Source organism: Felis catus, chromosome D4 (assembly GCF_018350175.1).
Source record: "Felis catus isolate Fca126 chromosome D4, F.catus_Fca126_mat1.0, whole genome shotgun sequence".
NCBI classification, from domain to species: domain Eukaryota; kingdom Metazoa; phylum Chordata; class Mammalia; order Carnivora; family Felidae; genus Felis; species Felis catus.
The window spans coordinates 71,661,611-71,675,865 of record NC_058380.1 but is presented as its reverse complement, the minus strand read 5'-3'; the positions used below and the strand labels follow the sequence as shown (position 1 = coordinate 71,675,865).

At 41.1% G+C, this 14,255-nt stretch overlaps 1 protein-coding gene across 4 annotated transcripts in view; it reads left to right on the top strand.

Annotated features, from left to right (window-relative positions):
- Positions 1-14,255, top strand: part of ECPAS (Ecm29 proteasome adaptor and scaffold) — a 107,272-nt gene that overhangs the window by 70,843 nt on the left and 22,174 nt on the right. For all 4 annotated transcript variants that reach the window (XM_045043669.1, XM_045043668.1, XM_023242563.2 and 1 more), the window contains 9 exons: positions 3,237-3,382; positions 3,793-3,847; positions 4,669-4,783; positions 5,487-5,555; positions 8,562-8,679; positions 8,963-9,130; positions 11,879-11,958; positions 12,562-12,667; positions 13,433-13,480. In XM_045043669.1, the coding sequence (XP_044899604.1) occupies positions 3,237-3,382; positions 3,793-3,847; positions 4,669-4,783; positions 5,487-5,555; positions 8,562-8,679; positions 8,963-9,130; positions 11,879-11,958; positions 12,562-12,667; positions 13,433-13,480 (905 nt within the window). The remainder of the gene's footprint in view (positions 1-3,236; positions 3,383-3,792; positions 3,848-4,668; positions 4,784-5,486; positions 5,556-8,561; positions 8,680-8,962; positions 9,131-11,878; positions 11,959-12,561; positions 12,668-13,432; positions 13,481-14,255) is intronic.

Here is a 14,255-nt window from a genome sequence, read left to right as displayed (position 1 = left end):
ATGTTTATTTATTTTTGAGAGAGAGAGAGACAGAGAGAGAGACAGAGTGCAAGGAGGGGAAGAGCAGAGAGAGGGGGAAACACAGAATCGGAAGCAGGCTCCAAGCTCTGAGCTGTCAGCATGGAGCCCGATGCATGGCTCGAACCCATGAACCATGAGATCATGACCTAAACCGTAGTCGGACGCTCAACCGCCCGAGCCACTCAGGCGCCCCTGCACCTGCTTCTTTCTGTATCTGAATTCCTATGAAGAGGGGGATGTCCCCTAATAGAGCTCTACCTTTTTCAGGCCTTTTGTTGGCTTTGTGGGAGTCCTATTCTGGCTTTTTTTTTTCCCCCCTTAGGAATGTTATCATTCTAGGGTCTTCTTCTAACCATTTCCTTCTTTCTGAAATCTTGTCTTACCTGTATTCTCCTTTCTTTTTGGTCCGGTTGGGTTGCATTTTCACCCAGGCCTTTACCATATCCCCAGCACTTTCTTGGAACATTTTTCACCTAGGTTTTGCAAGACTGTGTTTGCCTGTGTTTCTTCCTTACCTCTGACCTCTTCTCGTTGTCCTTCACTGGTCTTGTTCCTGCATACTCCTCACTGTGCTGGGATGTCCCAGTTCACTCACTCCAGTATATGTTGATGGCCCCCAAATGGATATCTCATCCTAGAACCATTGTGTTGTACTCCAGAACTATATTTCCATTAGGTGTGTCCATACACAGGTCCCCTAGGCTCCACTGTAGCTAGATGCCTGACTCTGAAATCACCTCTTCCTCCTGTTGGCTTCCCAAACCATTTGCCCTCTTTATTTCCCAAAACTATTCTCTCTTTAGTCCCTATCTCAATTAAAAGTAACACTGTTTCTATCCAGTTTCCTGGGTAGCTGAAAATCCTGCTCTTACAGAGCTTTATTTATTTATTTATTTTTAACATTTATTTATTTTTGAGACAGAGACAGAGCATGAACAGGGGAGGGTCAGAGAGAGAGGGAGACACAGAATCCGAAACAGGCTCCAGGCTCTGAGCTGTCTTACAGAGCTTTATATTAAGTGGGGAGTTGGCAAAAAGCAAATAAGAGAAACACACAACATGCTAAATGGTGACAAGTGCTATGGAGGGAAGTATAGCAGAGAAAGTGATAGATAAAATTTGGGTAGGAATTGAGAGTGCACGGGGCACCTGCTCTCAGGGAGGTGTCATTAAAGTGAAGACCTGAAACAGAAGAGCATTGGAGGCAGAAGGAGTAGCAATTGCAAGCAAGGCCCTGAAGCATGAGTATGTTTGAGGTCAGTGGGACTGGAGTAGAGTGTGTGAGGGAACGGGGAGTAAGAGATAACATAGAGGGGCTTTGTAGGCTACCGTGGGGGTCTTAATAGGAAGCGGTTAGAGGAGGGCCATGGTCTGACTACATTTTAAAAGGGTCATTTTGGGGCACCTGGGTGGCTCAAGTCAGTTAAGCATCCAAGTTCAGCTCAGGTCATAAAACTGCAGTTTGTGAGTTCAAGCCCCACGTCAGGCTCTGTGCTGGCAGCGCAGAGCCTGGATTCTGCTTTGGATTCTGTCTCCTGTCTCTCTCTCTCTCACTTTCTCCTCCCCTCCTCACACTCAGGCTCTCTCTCTCAAAAATAAACAAACATTAAAAGTAAATAAGTAAATAAGTCAGTCAGTCAGTCACTCACGCACTCACTCAGTCACTCAGTCATTTGTATTTTGTTGAAAGTAGTCTGGAGCAGGGCCAGGGCAGAGCAAGGAGAATAGTTAGGAGGCTCTGGCAGTATTCCAGGTGAGAGAGGATGGGGACTTTACTGGGATGGATGTGAAGAGTGAGAGGAGTCAGGGATGACCTCGGAGGTTTTGATGCGAGTAGCTGAAAGAATGGAATTGCCATTTAACTAAGATGGGGGGCTGTGGGAGATACAGACGTGGTGGGTGCAGGGAGAAATCTGCTTTTCTGACTCTTCTTCTCACTCCTCCCTCTCAGTGTTGGAATGCCCCAACGCCCCCATAGGTGAGTTGTAACCAGTATCTTCATGGACATATCTGGAAGTCAGTTGGATATATGAGTATGGCATTTTGAGGAGTCACAGTTTGGAAAATATTTGGGAGTATCATGTAAAGATAGTTTTTAAAGCCATGTGTTATGTGTAATCGCTGAGGGGTAAGTAAAAAGGAGAAGAGATCCAACAGCCAAGCCCTGGGGTCCCCAGAGTTCCGAGTTTCAGTAGATGAGGAGAATTCAGGGAAGGACACTGAGAAGAAGTGGCCTGAAGTAGGGGGCCCTGGAAGGGAAGTGAAGAAAATCTATGTAGAGGGGAGGGAAAGGACTGGGATGGGGATCAGCCAGGTCTCACACTGCTGAGAGATCAATTAAGATGAACACTGACAAGTGATCATTGAACTTAGCAACAGGATGGTAATTGGTGACTTTTAGAAGTAATTTCTGTGGAGTGGAGAAGGTAAAAGCCTGATTTGGAGTGGGTTCAAAAAAAGAGGAGAGAAAAACTTAGACTATTGAGTATAGACAACTACTTGAAAGGTTTTAATGAAAAGCAGTGATTCTTGACTGTAAGAGGGAGATTTTACCCCGTGGGGGACATTTGGTAATGTCTGGACACTGGACAGGGCGGGTGTGGCTGGTCTCTAGAGAGGGGAGGCCCAGCAAGCTGCTGAACATGCTGCAGTGCACAGAATGGGCCTGCAACACACTTGCTGGCCAGAAATGTCCAAGGACTCTGAAGTAATAAAGGAGAAGAAAAAAAGGCACGAGTAGCTAGAGGAGGAAAGTCAAGTCTGAAGAGTTTTGTGTGTGTGTCAGTTTTTAGATGGGAGATGGAAAAGATGTGATGGAGAAGGAAAAATTGCTAAGACCAGAGAGAGTAGGGATAATTTTTGGTTAAATTGGCTTAATTTTTTAAGAGAAGGTTTAGGTTCACAGCAAAATTAAGAGGAAGATACAGAAATTTTCCATATGCCCCCTGCCCCCTACACCTACATAGCCTCCCCCATAGTAGGATAAGTTTTCGTTCTAGGGAGCTAAAGTTACAAGAGTACCTTTGAAGGTTTATTTAGCTTATGTTGGGTTCTGAAGTAGATGATTACCAAAATTCTTTCAACAACTTAAACACCTTAGTCATTCAGATATTTATATGTTATAAGCTTCTTGTGTTGAATAAATATTAAACTTTAATTTTTCAGGAAACTCTAATTATTTTAATTACTTCTATCATTCCTTTTTTTCCCCTCAGGAGCCAAAGTGAATGATGTGGTCCCCTGGGTGTTGGATGTGATTTTAAATAAACATATTGTCAGCCCCAACCCACACGTGAGGCAAGCGGCCTGCATCTGGCTCCTTTCCCTTGTGAGGAAGCTAAGTACCCATAAAGAAGTGAAGGTAAGTCATGCTCTACATGTGCTCAGCACCTTTGGAAATTATTTGTGAAATATTTATAATTGAAAGGTGGTAGGAAGAAAAGTGTATGAAGGGGAGGGCCACAAACTGATAACAAATATTTTGAAATAAGCTGTACATGAAAGATGACAGCCTGATCTATATCAGCTAGAAGATGATTCTAAACTTGAAGGTATAAAGTCAAATGGTAAGGATAGGGAGGCTGAGAAGTGGTCCAGCCTTCAGGTAATTTGGCTGCCGTCAGAGACCAGAGCATAACATAATAGGTAATGTGGCTGCCTGGGGTTGGAAGACTCTAACAAGGTGTTGTGTATGCTGAGAAAAGATTCTTACCCTCCCTTATCTACCAAGAGGTAGAGTTTGTGTTCTAAACTCCTTTTTTCTTCTTTCAGTCTCACCTGAAGGAAATTCAGAGTGCATTTGTTTCCGTTTTGTCAGAAAATGATGGTAGGTTATTGGTAAATATTTGATTGCCAAACTTCAGTAAACTTGTACTTTAAATTTTGAAAAAATCTAGATTAACGAGCATAAAAGAGGGACAAAGGAAAGTCGATTCTTATTGACTGATTTGATTAATTAGATCATGTTCTTCAGTTTTGCATTTAAAAATGGAGCTGAGGCCTTGGGGCACCTGGCAGACTCAGTCAGTAGAGCATGCAACTCCGGGTCTTGGGGTTGTGAGTTGATACCTAATGTGTGGCGTAGAGTTTATTTAAAATAAAAAAAAATTAAAATAAAAATGGAGCTGAGGCCTCAATGATAGTACTTATAAACAATCGCTTTCTTTTACTTCTGATTCCTTTCCATTTTGTGATGTAAGCCAGGGGAGGGTGAACGTGTTAGACACTGAAATAAGTAGCTCTGTTTTAGAAATTGTTTCAATATAATAGGGTCTCGTATTGACTTTTCATTTAAAAAACATTGGACGTGCATGTGTTGAAATCCCATGAGGCTGTTGTACTTCGCATGAGTATGCCTTGTAGCGCCCTGATCCTCTCTCACGGTGCCTGCGTGCCTAGGCCCAGCAGTGTGGACTTGGCTTGTGAATTGACTCTTGTGAATGTAGTTCTCCTTTACAGGGACTTTTTTGGTGCCATGTCCCCTGAGATGATTTAGTATGTTTTAACAAAATAAGCAGATTGATGATGTTTTCATATCTTTACTTTGATATTATTTTGGATTTCTGTTACAGCTTTTTAAAAAATCTAGTGATGGCCAGAAGACAAATTTCTCTTAAAGTAATACTATTCTGTCTGACTTGTGTGCAGAACTTAGCCAAGATGTTGCCTCAAAAGGTCTTGGGTTGGTGTATGAACTGGGCAATGAACAAGATCAACAGGAATTGGTTTCAACACTTGTAGAGACACTCATGACTGGCAAAAGGTACAGTGAACTTGAACATTTCACATTTAAACATGTACAGCAAATTTTGCACATACTGAGAATATGCAGTGGAAGAAGGAAACGTCAGCTTTTGGTGTTCCTGTTTATTAAGCTCTTGTAGATTGCACGTCAGCGATTGTTCTGCAGTGGAGAGTGGTTTAATTACTCAGTGTATCCTGTTTAGACAGTAAAGTGAAAGAAACCAAACTACTGTTCAGGAAACATGCCAGTAGGTTGGGCTTTGAAAGTTGAATGCTCTCGGACAATCAAAGCATCGGATTACAAAAATACCATAATTACTGTTGACTAAATGAACTAAATGAAGATGTGGAGAGGAAGCTTGCATGTCTTTCGTAGCTTGATCTGTGAAGAGGATGAGAGGGGCGATCATTCTTGTAATTGGTCACTGCTTTATGTCGCCTTCCTTACAGGGAGGATAGTTTTTAATGGGTGACCACATTTAATGCAGTTTAACTTGACGTGGGATGTCTTTTATGTCTCTTTGTTCATCCTAGAGTTCATTTTACAAAATTCTTAGGCTTATTGGAAAGGATTTAGGTGACTTTTACATCTTGCACATGGTAGATTCATGCTGTGGAATTTGATGTTATCAGTTTATAAAGGAAATGAATCAGTTGAATGAAAAAATTTCATTGGTATGAAAAAATTGAGGCTAATTTCAAGTCTTATTGTTCTGCTTTAGAGCGAAACATGAAGTTTCTGGAGAGACAGTGGTATTTCAAGGGGGAAGCCTTGGCAAAACACCCGATGGGTAAGTGTGCCAAATGCATTGATTGTTCATCAGAAACACCTTTAGTCTTGTCAATAGAGCTCTCACAACGCTGATTCCCACCTTCCTAGGAAATGTAGTATGTTAATGGAAGAAGAAAACGTCTGTGGAGAAAGTGTAGTGTCTCAGCTTGAGGTTCTTGGGAAACAGACTGTGAGGTGGAGGTTTATCTGCTGGAACCTGAAATGAAGAGTGCCCCAGCCTTATCACCTGGGGGAGCAACGAGGCAGGAGAGAGGGTTGGTGGCCCAAGGAGGAGCTGACCTGCTGCTAATACTTAAGCAGATCCTGAGCTCTGGAGATGGGCTGGGCTGGCCCTTCAGAGCTGTCCTGCTTTGAGGGGCCAGGCCTTTACATCGTCTCATTAGACTTTAAATCCCCTTGGTGACTAGGCATCAGTGGTGGGCCTCTCTGGAGAAGGACCTGACCTTGTACTGAGGGCAGTTCTGTTAGGTCCCGGGCGGCTGAGTCCTGAGGAGGGGTCTGGCAGCACAGCTTGGCATCCACTGCATTTCGTTTTTTGGGGGGAGCAACTCTACTTGGTATTGTGGGGTCTACCAAGTTAGCATTTCAGATTAGTTCCTAGAGCTTTACCCTCTTTTTGTCTTATCATTATTTCATTGTGGTTACGCTGCTGCTTTTCCTCAGAAAACCCTCAGGTCAGACTGCTCAGCTGGCTGGGCCTTGCTGTGACATCACACAGAGCCCTGTTTCAGTGTTGTCTACAACACCAGAAACCAGTTGTTTGTTCTGTCCTTGACTTTCTCCCTTAGCTCACTGTTTCCACATTGAAAGTAATTTGTTTTTTTTAAGTTTATTTACCTTGAGAGAGTGAGTGAGCACTATTAGGGGAGGGGCAGAGAGGGAGAGAGAGAATCCCAAGCAGACTCTGCACTGTCAGCACAGAGCCTGACTTGGGACTCAGTCTCACAACCAGTGAGGTCATGACCTGAGCCGAGATCAAGAGTCGGAAGCCAACCAAGGCACCCAGACACCCCTTGAAAGTTATTTTTGTTCCACTTACCCTCCCTGTAAACTTTTTTTCTGAAAAAGTGCTCTTTTCACAGAGTAACACAAATAATCGGGTCTTTGAGTAAATATTACTTGTTCAGAGGAAAGTTAACAAGACTCAAAAGAAGTTATCAAGATTGGGGTGCTGCAGTACTACAATTTGTATGGAATCTCAGAAGACCCTGCATAGCCAAAGCAGTCTTGAAAAAGCAAAGCAAAGCTGGAGGCATCACAATTCTAGACTTCAAGTTATAGTATAAAGTTGTAGTCATCAAAACAGTACAGTACTGGCAGGAAAATAGACACATAGATCAATGAAACAGAATAGAAAGTCCAGAAACCCATAATTATGTAGTCAGTTAATCTTTGACAAAGCAGGAAAACATATCCAGTGGAAAAAGACAATTTCAACAAATGGTGTTAAGAAAACTGGACCACTTTCTTACACCGGACAGAAAAATAAAGTCAAAATGGGTTAAAGTCATAAATGTGAGACCTGAAACAATAAAAATCCTGGAAGAAAACACAGGCAGTGACCTTTTTGACATCAGCTGTAGCAATTTCTTTCTAGATATGTCTGCTGAGGCAAGAGAATCAAAAGCAAAAATAAACTATTGGGACTATATTGAAATAAACAATTTCTACACAGCAGAGGAAGCAATCAACAAAACTAAAAGGAACCTGTAGAATGGGAGAAGATACTTGGTAAATGACATATTTAATAAAGGGTTAGTATCCAACATGTATAAAGAACTGATAACACCCAAAAACCAAATAATCCAATTAAAAGATGTGAATAGACATTTCTCTGAAGAAGACATACACAGATGGTCAACAGACACGTGAAGAGATGCTCAACGCCACTGATCATCAGGGAAATGCAAATCAGAACTAAAATGAGATACCATCTCATACCTGTCAAAATGGCTAAAATCAACAACACAAGAAACAGCAGTGCTGGCAAGGATGTGGAGAATAAGAAACCCTCGTGCACCATTGGTGGGAATGCAAAATAATGCAGCCACTGGAGAACAGTATGGAGGTTCCTCAAAAAGTTAAAAATAGAATTATGGTCCAGCAATTACATTCCTAGGTATTTACCAAAGAATACAAAAATACTAATGCAAAGGGATGCATGCACTCCTATGTTTATAGCAGCACTATATACAATAGCCAAGATAGGGAAGCAGCCCAAGTGTCCGCTGAGGTAGATGAATGGATAAAGAAGATGTGGCATATATATACAATGGAATATTATTCAGCTGTAAAAAAGAATGAAATCTTGCCATTTGTAGTGAAATGGATGGAGCTAAAGAGTATAATGCTAAATGAAATAAGAGAAAGATACCATGTGATTTCATTTATATGTGGAATTTAAGAAACAAAGCAAAGATCATAGGGGGAAAAAGAGAGGAAAACCAAAAAACAGACTCTTAACTCTAGAGAGCAGACTGATGTTTACCAGAGGGGAGTTGGGTGGGGTGACGGGTGAAATAGGTGATGGGCTCAAGGGGCGCACTGGCTGTGATGAGCACAGGGTGTTGTATGGAACTGTTGACTCACTATATTATTGCACATAACACTCACTGTGTGTTAACTAACGGGAATTAAAAAAAAACTTTAAAAAAAGATGGGCTGCTGTAGCTTAGAAAAGGCTTAGGGATGATAGAAGTTGTCTTTAAGTGACTTTCATGATTCTGAGAGATTGGTGCACAATGTAACGAAGAGTTACCCGCCTCCTGAGGTGGTGAGGGCTCTGCCCCCATGGGAGTCACAGGGGTCTTCAGGTCATTTATCTGGCATTGTCGATAATTGAACCAGGTGACTTGTATATTCCTCTCACCCTGGTTCTCTGCCTCAGTGGTGATGAGATTGAAAACAATTTTAAAATGTCCTACTAATATTGGTGAAGTAACTTTTACTGGGCTGAAGGCAGAGAAATACATTATCGAATGCTTTGTGTTTGTTTGTTTCCAAGCCAGGGCCTTTCTACTTACAAGGAGCTTTGTTCTCTGGCAAGTGATCTTAGTCAGCCAGATCTGGTGTATAAATTTATGAATTTAGCCAACCATCACGCAATGTGGAACTCTAGGAAGGTAAGTTCCTATCACTGGATGGTTTTTACTTTTTACTTCCAAAACCAAACCTGCTACATTGGCAGGAAGTGGCAATTGATATGCAGTGTATTTTGTAAGAATCTGGGATGAGAGAGAGCCAGGCCACCACCCAGGCTCATTGGTAAAGCTGGGACACCAATAAATCAGGCTGTATTCAGGGACAAGTTTGGGAGGGGTAATTTTGTGATCTTTATATATTTAATGTATTAATATTTTACCACAGTAGATGTATCTGAGTCACTTCATCTTTTTATTTTTCTAGGGTGCTGCTTTTGGTTTTAATGTGATTGCCACCAGAGCTGGAGAGCAGCTGGCTCCTTTTCTGCCTCAGCTAGTTCCTCGTCTTTATCGTTATCAGTTTGATCCCAACCTGGGCATTCGACAGGCCATGACAAGTATTTGGAATGCATTGGTCACTGACAAATCAACGGCAAGTATCTGTGAACCCTTGTCTAAGATTGCCCAGTGCTCATCTTTCTTTCTACTTTGTATGCTTATTTATTTTTATTTTTATTTTCTTTCAATATATGAAGTTTATTGTCAAATTGGTTTCCATACAGCACCCAGTGCTCATCCCAAAAGGTGCCCTCCTCAATACCCATCACCCGCCCCCCCCTCCCTCCCACCCCCCATCAACCCTCAGTTTGTTCTCAGTTTTTAAGAGTCTCTTATGCTTTGACTCTCTCCCACTCTAACCTCCTTTTGTTTTTTTTTCCTTCCCCTCCCCCATGGGTTTCTGTTAAGTTTCTCAGGATCCACATAAGAGTGAAAACATATGGTATCTGTCTTTCTCTGTATGGCTTATTTCACTTAGCATAACACTCTCCAGTTCCATCCATGTTGCTACAAAGGGCCATATTTCATTCTTTCTCATTGCCACGTAGTACTCCATTGTGTATATAAACCACAATTTCTTTATCCATTCATCAGTTGATGGATATTTGGGCTCTTTCCATAGTTTGGCTATTGTTGAGAGTGTTGCTATAAACATTGGGGTACAAGTGTCCCTATGTTTGTATGCTTGTTTAAACAAATGAGCTTTCTTTCATCTTTCAATGTATCAAAGATGCTCGTGGCAACATTTATTACAGTCTTAAAAATGGAAACAATCTAAATGTCCATGGGGTGGCTGGCTAAGGAAATGGCAGTGTATTCACACAAATAGAACAGTGTGTAGGTACTGGTGATGCAGTAGAGAACAGGTCATAATAGTTCCTGCCTTCAAGGAGTTCACTTCATTGAGAAGATAGACAAGGAAACAGGCAAATGCCAAGTATGGTTTTCTCTCTTGTATTTCTGTTATCTGGCTGCTTCTCATACTCAGTTTCACTTTTAATTTTTTTTTTTTAACGTTTATTTATTTTTGAGATAGAGAGAGACAGAGCATGAACGGGGGAGGGTCAGAGAAAGAGGGAGACACAGAATCTGAAACAGGCTCCAGGCTCTGAGCTGTCAGCACAGAGCCCGACGCGGGGCTCGAACTCACGGACCGCGAGATCATGACCTGAGCCGAAGTCGGACGCTTACTGACCAAACCACCCAGGCGCCCCACAATTTCACTTTTAGATATTAGGATTTATCAGGGCTTGCCTCTGAGTACCTTTTATTCTCAACTTTATCTTCCTAAATGAGCTCATCAGTTCCAGTGGATACAAATGTCATCTTTGTTGTGATGGTTCCCAATCTTATAATTTTGGCCCAGACACGACTTGCGTTTCTGACTTGCACATCCAAATGCCTTCTTGACGTCATCACTTGGATATTGTTTCAAGATACCTTAGACTTAAGAAGTCCAGAACAAGACTTAAAAAAACAAACTTTCCCCTCTCTTGTCAGCATTTATCCATTTACCCATGCCAAGAAACTTGGTATCATCTTGGTTTTTTGTCTGTCTTGCCCCTACACACAGTTGAATCCAGTAGCAAATTCTGCTGATTCTGCATCCAAAGTATCCCTTGAATCCATTCTCTTCTTTCCCTAATTCTTTCCGGATTAACAGGGTATCATCTTTCTCTTTTCTTTGCCTTCCTTCATTTAATAAGCAACCAATTAAAAAAAAATTGGATTGTGCCATTTTGGGTTAAGTCCTTTATTTAAAGTTAACTAAAGGAGTTAGTCCCTGCACATGTTGTGACCTTTTCCTCTTCCTCAGTTTGGTATCAGGTTGAGTGTGCTCCTGTTCATGGTGATAGGCACTTGAGGATTCAGCTTTGAAGGCTCTAGGAGAGTATTTGGCATCCCTGGGTCAGTCAAGATCTAATAGGCCAGTTGGCTTTACAGATCTGAGTCCAAGGCACAGGCTGAGGCTCTTGAGATGTATCGTCTCCTTATAAGCAAAAGGTGATATAGAATGTTTAGAGGTGGACATTGGAAGATGTCAGTTTGTTAAATCATAGGTGAGTTATTCACGTCTGTCTTGGATTTTTTATGGGTAAAGGAGGGTAACAAAACCTCTTCTACCTACAAGAGTAAAAGTGGAAAAGCCATAGTTTTGAGATTCTTTGGATCAGTATAAAAACTGAGTCTATCATCGGTTGGTTATTACCAAATATATCAAACAAAACAGGCATAAAAGATTGAACTCACCTTTCATTCTGAGCAGTCATAATTTGTCTTTATGTGCCAGACACTGTGCAAGTTACCAGGGGAGCGAAGACAAGTGAGACCCTGTCCCTGTCTTTGAGGTCTCAGTGTGATGAAGCAGCATAGTTGTTTACAGTCTGATACGCCGTGCCTAACAAGGTGCTGTGGGAAGTCAGAGGAGAGTAGCCGGTCTTCTCTGCAAAGGTGATGCCTGATTTGAATCTTGAATGACAAGTAGGAATTAGCCAGGCAAGCAAGACATGGAAGGGGATTGTAGCGAGAGGTAGTATGTACTAAGGAATAAGGGCGAGATGGCACACGATACCTTTGGAGCTAGATCGGTCACAGAGGGCTTTGTATCCATGTCCCAGTGGCTGGGCTTTATTCACGTACTAAGGAAAGCAAGAGAATCAAGTTTGCATTTTTGAATGATCGTTCTGGTAGCTGGCAGCAAGCAGAGTGGGGAGAAACCTGTAGACTGAGAAGCCTAGAGACACTTAGGCTGTGACCTTCAGAGATGTGGTCAGTATGATTGAGAGGTTAATAATCTGTGGATGAATTTCACATTTTAAATCTTACCTTTTTCTTTCATTAGGTGGATAAATATTTGAAGGAAATTCTTCAAGATCTGGTTAAGAACCTTACCAGCAATATGTGGCGAGTTCGAGAATCTAGGTACCATTTTTTGGAAATATAAGACTAGTCAAATAGAAGTGACTTTTTTTTTTCTTCTTCAGGTTTCCAAGCTTTATACTTTTGCAAAAGGAATAAATTCATGTTACTAAAAAGCATATTTTTGGTTGGGTTAGACAATCTATGTTTAACTATTTAAAACTCAAAAAAAAACCTCTAGTTAGTGGTGTTTCTAACTTGTCTTAGTTTACAGAAGTATGACATTAAAGAAGATCACTTGTTAAATCGACACTGTCAAGGCCTTGTAGGGCATCATTTATTTATGTATTTATATGATTTATTCAGTGCCTGCTGTGTCCTTTCACTTTGCTACCCATGTAGGGATACACTGGTAACTAAAAAGTGATGTATCCTCTCAAAGAGGCTGTATTATAGTTGTGGGACACAGACATTTGATGAGTGCAAATGTCACATGCCTGTGGTGTGTGCAGAACTAGGGAGAGAATAGGTATTGCTGTCCAGCAGTGAGGGGGTAGGAACTGGAAATACAGGCACAATCCCTATTCTTGTTTGGTAGGACTGTTTCATAGTAGAAGATTGAACTACCTTGATCTTATATTTTAAAACCAAATTGTTTCTTTTCAGCTGTTTAGCTCTGAATGATTTATTGAGAGGAAGACCGCTAGATGACATCATTGATAAACTTCCAGAAATTTGGGAAACTCTTTTCCGGGTACAAGATGATATCAAGGTATTATAGAAATAGTCTGCATTTATTCATGGAATAGGTGTAAATGGATTGTTAAAGTACATATGTTAGGTGTTTCACAACTCACTCCAGACAGTTTTAAGAGACTACAATTTCCTCCCGAAGTTTCAGTCTTGATGTGTCTGTGAAGTTACGAGGGTGGATATCCTTAGATCTAAATTGAATTGACTTTAAAAAAAAAAAAAAAAAAAAAGTGGCTACAGTCTGACTTTCTTTCAATAGAGATTTAATGATGCTGTTGATTAGGATAAATAACAGTTTGGAAATAATCCAGACTACCTCTACTTGATCAGTTTTATAAATTGGATCAGTCACTCCCAAATAATGGGACTAATTCTTTTGAATTTTTCCTAAGTGATTCAAATTTTAAATACTTGGGATATCTCACCATTAGAATTAGGTACTTCAGTTTTACCTTTCTTTTTGCTTTATTCATTACAGACCTTTAAAAGTCTTCCAGAATCCTCACATAGATATCTATATGTTTGTGTTAATAATACATTTAGCTTCTAAACTGTTATAATAGCCAGGTTTTTGCAAGGTCACAATAGGTCCTTCCTAATTCAAGGAATATATGCTGTTATGTTCCTTGATGGACAGGGAGCCTAGTGAAACACTATTTTTACCTGGTATCGAAAGTAGGATTTTTCACTAATCTGTATAGAGTCGGGGGCGGTTAAGTACACATTGTGGGGTGGATGAGAATGAAACGAATCTGTATCATGCCATACTTTTCCTCATTTTTAGGAATCTGTACGGAAAGCTGCAGAACTAGCCCTGAAAACCCTAAGCAAGGTGAAAACTCCTATCTTATCTCGGGGATGAGGTGGGGCAGGGTTTTCTGAGACCAGGACAACAGTGACTTCTTTTTTGTCATATAAGTTGACATTGAGTTGCAGTGACATGAAGTAATTGGCTTCATGTTCTAGTTCACAGTTCTTAGAGTGAATGAGAAACTGGGTGCCATTATACTAGAATACTAGTAGTTGTGACAAAGTCTATGTCTGATCTCTTTCTGTGGTCAGCTTCTCTGGGCCTTTACATAAGATGTGACTTTCACTGGACCCTTGTAGATCAAGCAGCATCTATCTTGTCTCTTACTATTGCTATGGTTATGTGTTAATCTTCCTTGCATATTTACGAGGTTGCCAGGCTTTTTGAAATAAGTTTCTTACTTGAACTTGATTTTGTGGTATTTCAGGGACTTCTACATTCTAGCTATGTAAACCTTGCCATAGGTTACATGTAAGTAGTAAGTAGTAAAACCAGGTTTTAAATCCAGATGTTTCTATTTATTGATTTAATTTAGAGAGCATATGTGTGACTGAGCGGGGGAGGGTTAGAGAGAAAGGGAGAGAGAGAGAATACCAAGCAGGCTCTGTGCTGTCTGCTGAGAGCCCAGTGCGAGGCTCAATCTCACAAACCCATGAGCTCATGACCTGAGCCGAGATCGAGAGTTGGACACTTAACCAACTGAGCCACCCAGGCGCCCCTAAAACAGGTATTTCTTATTTCTCATTTGTGTTCCTGACCACTGTGTTATGCTGCCACCCAAAGTTATTGATGATGA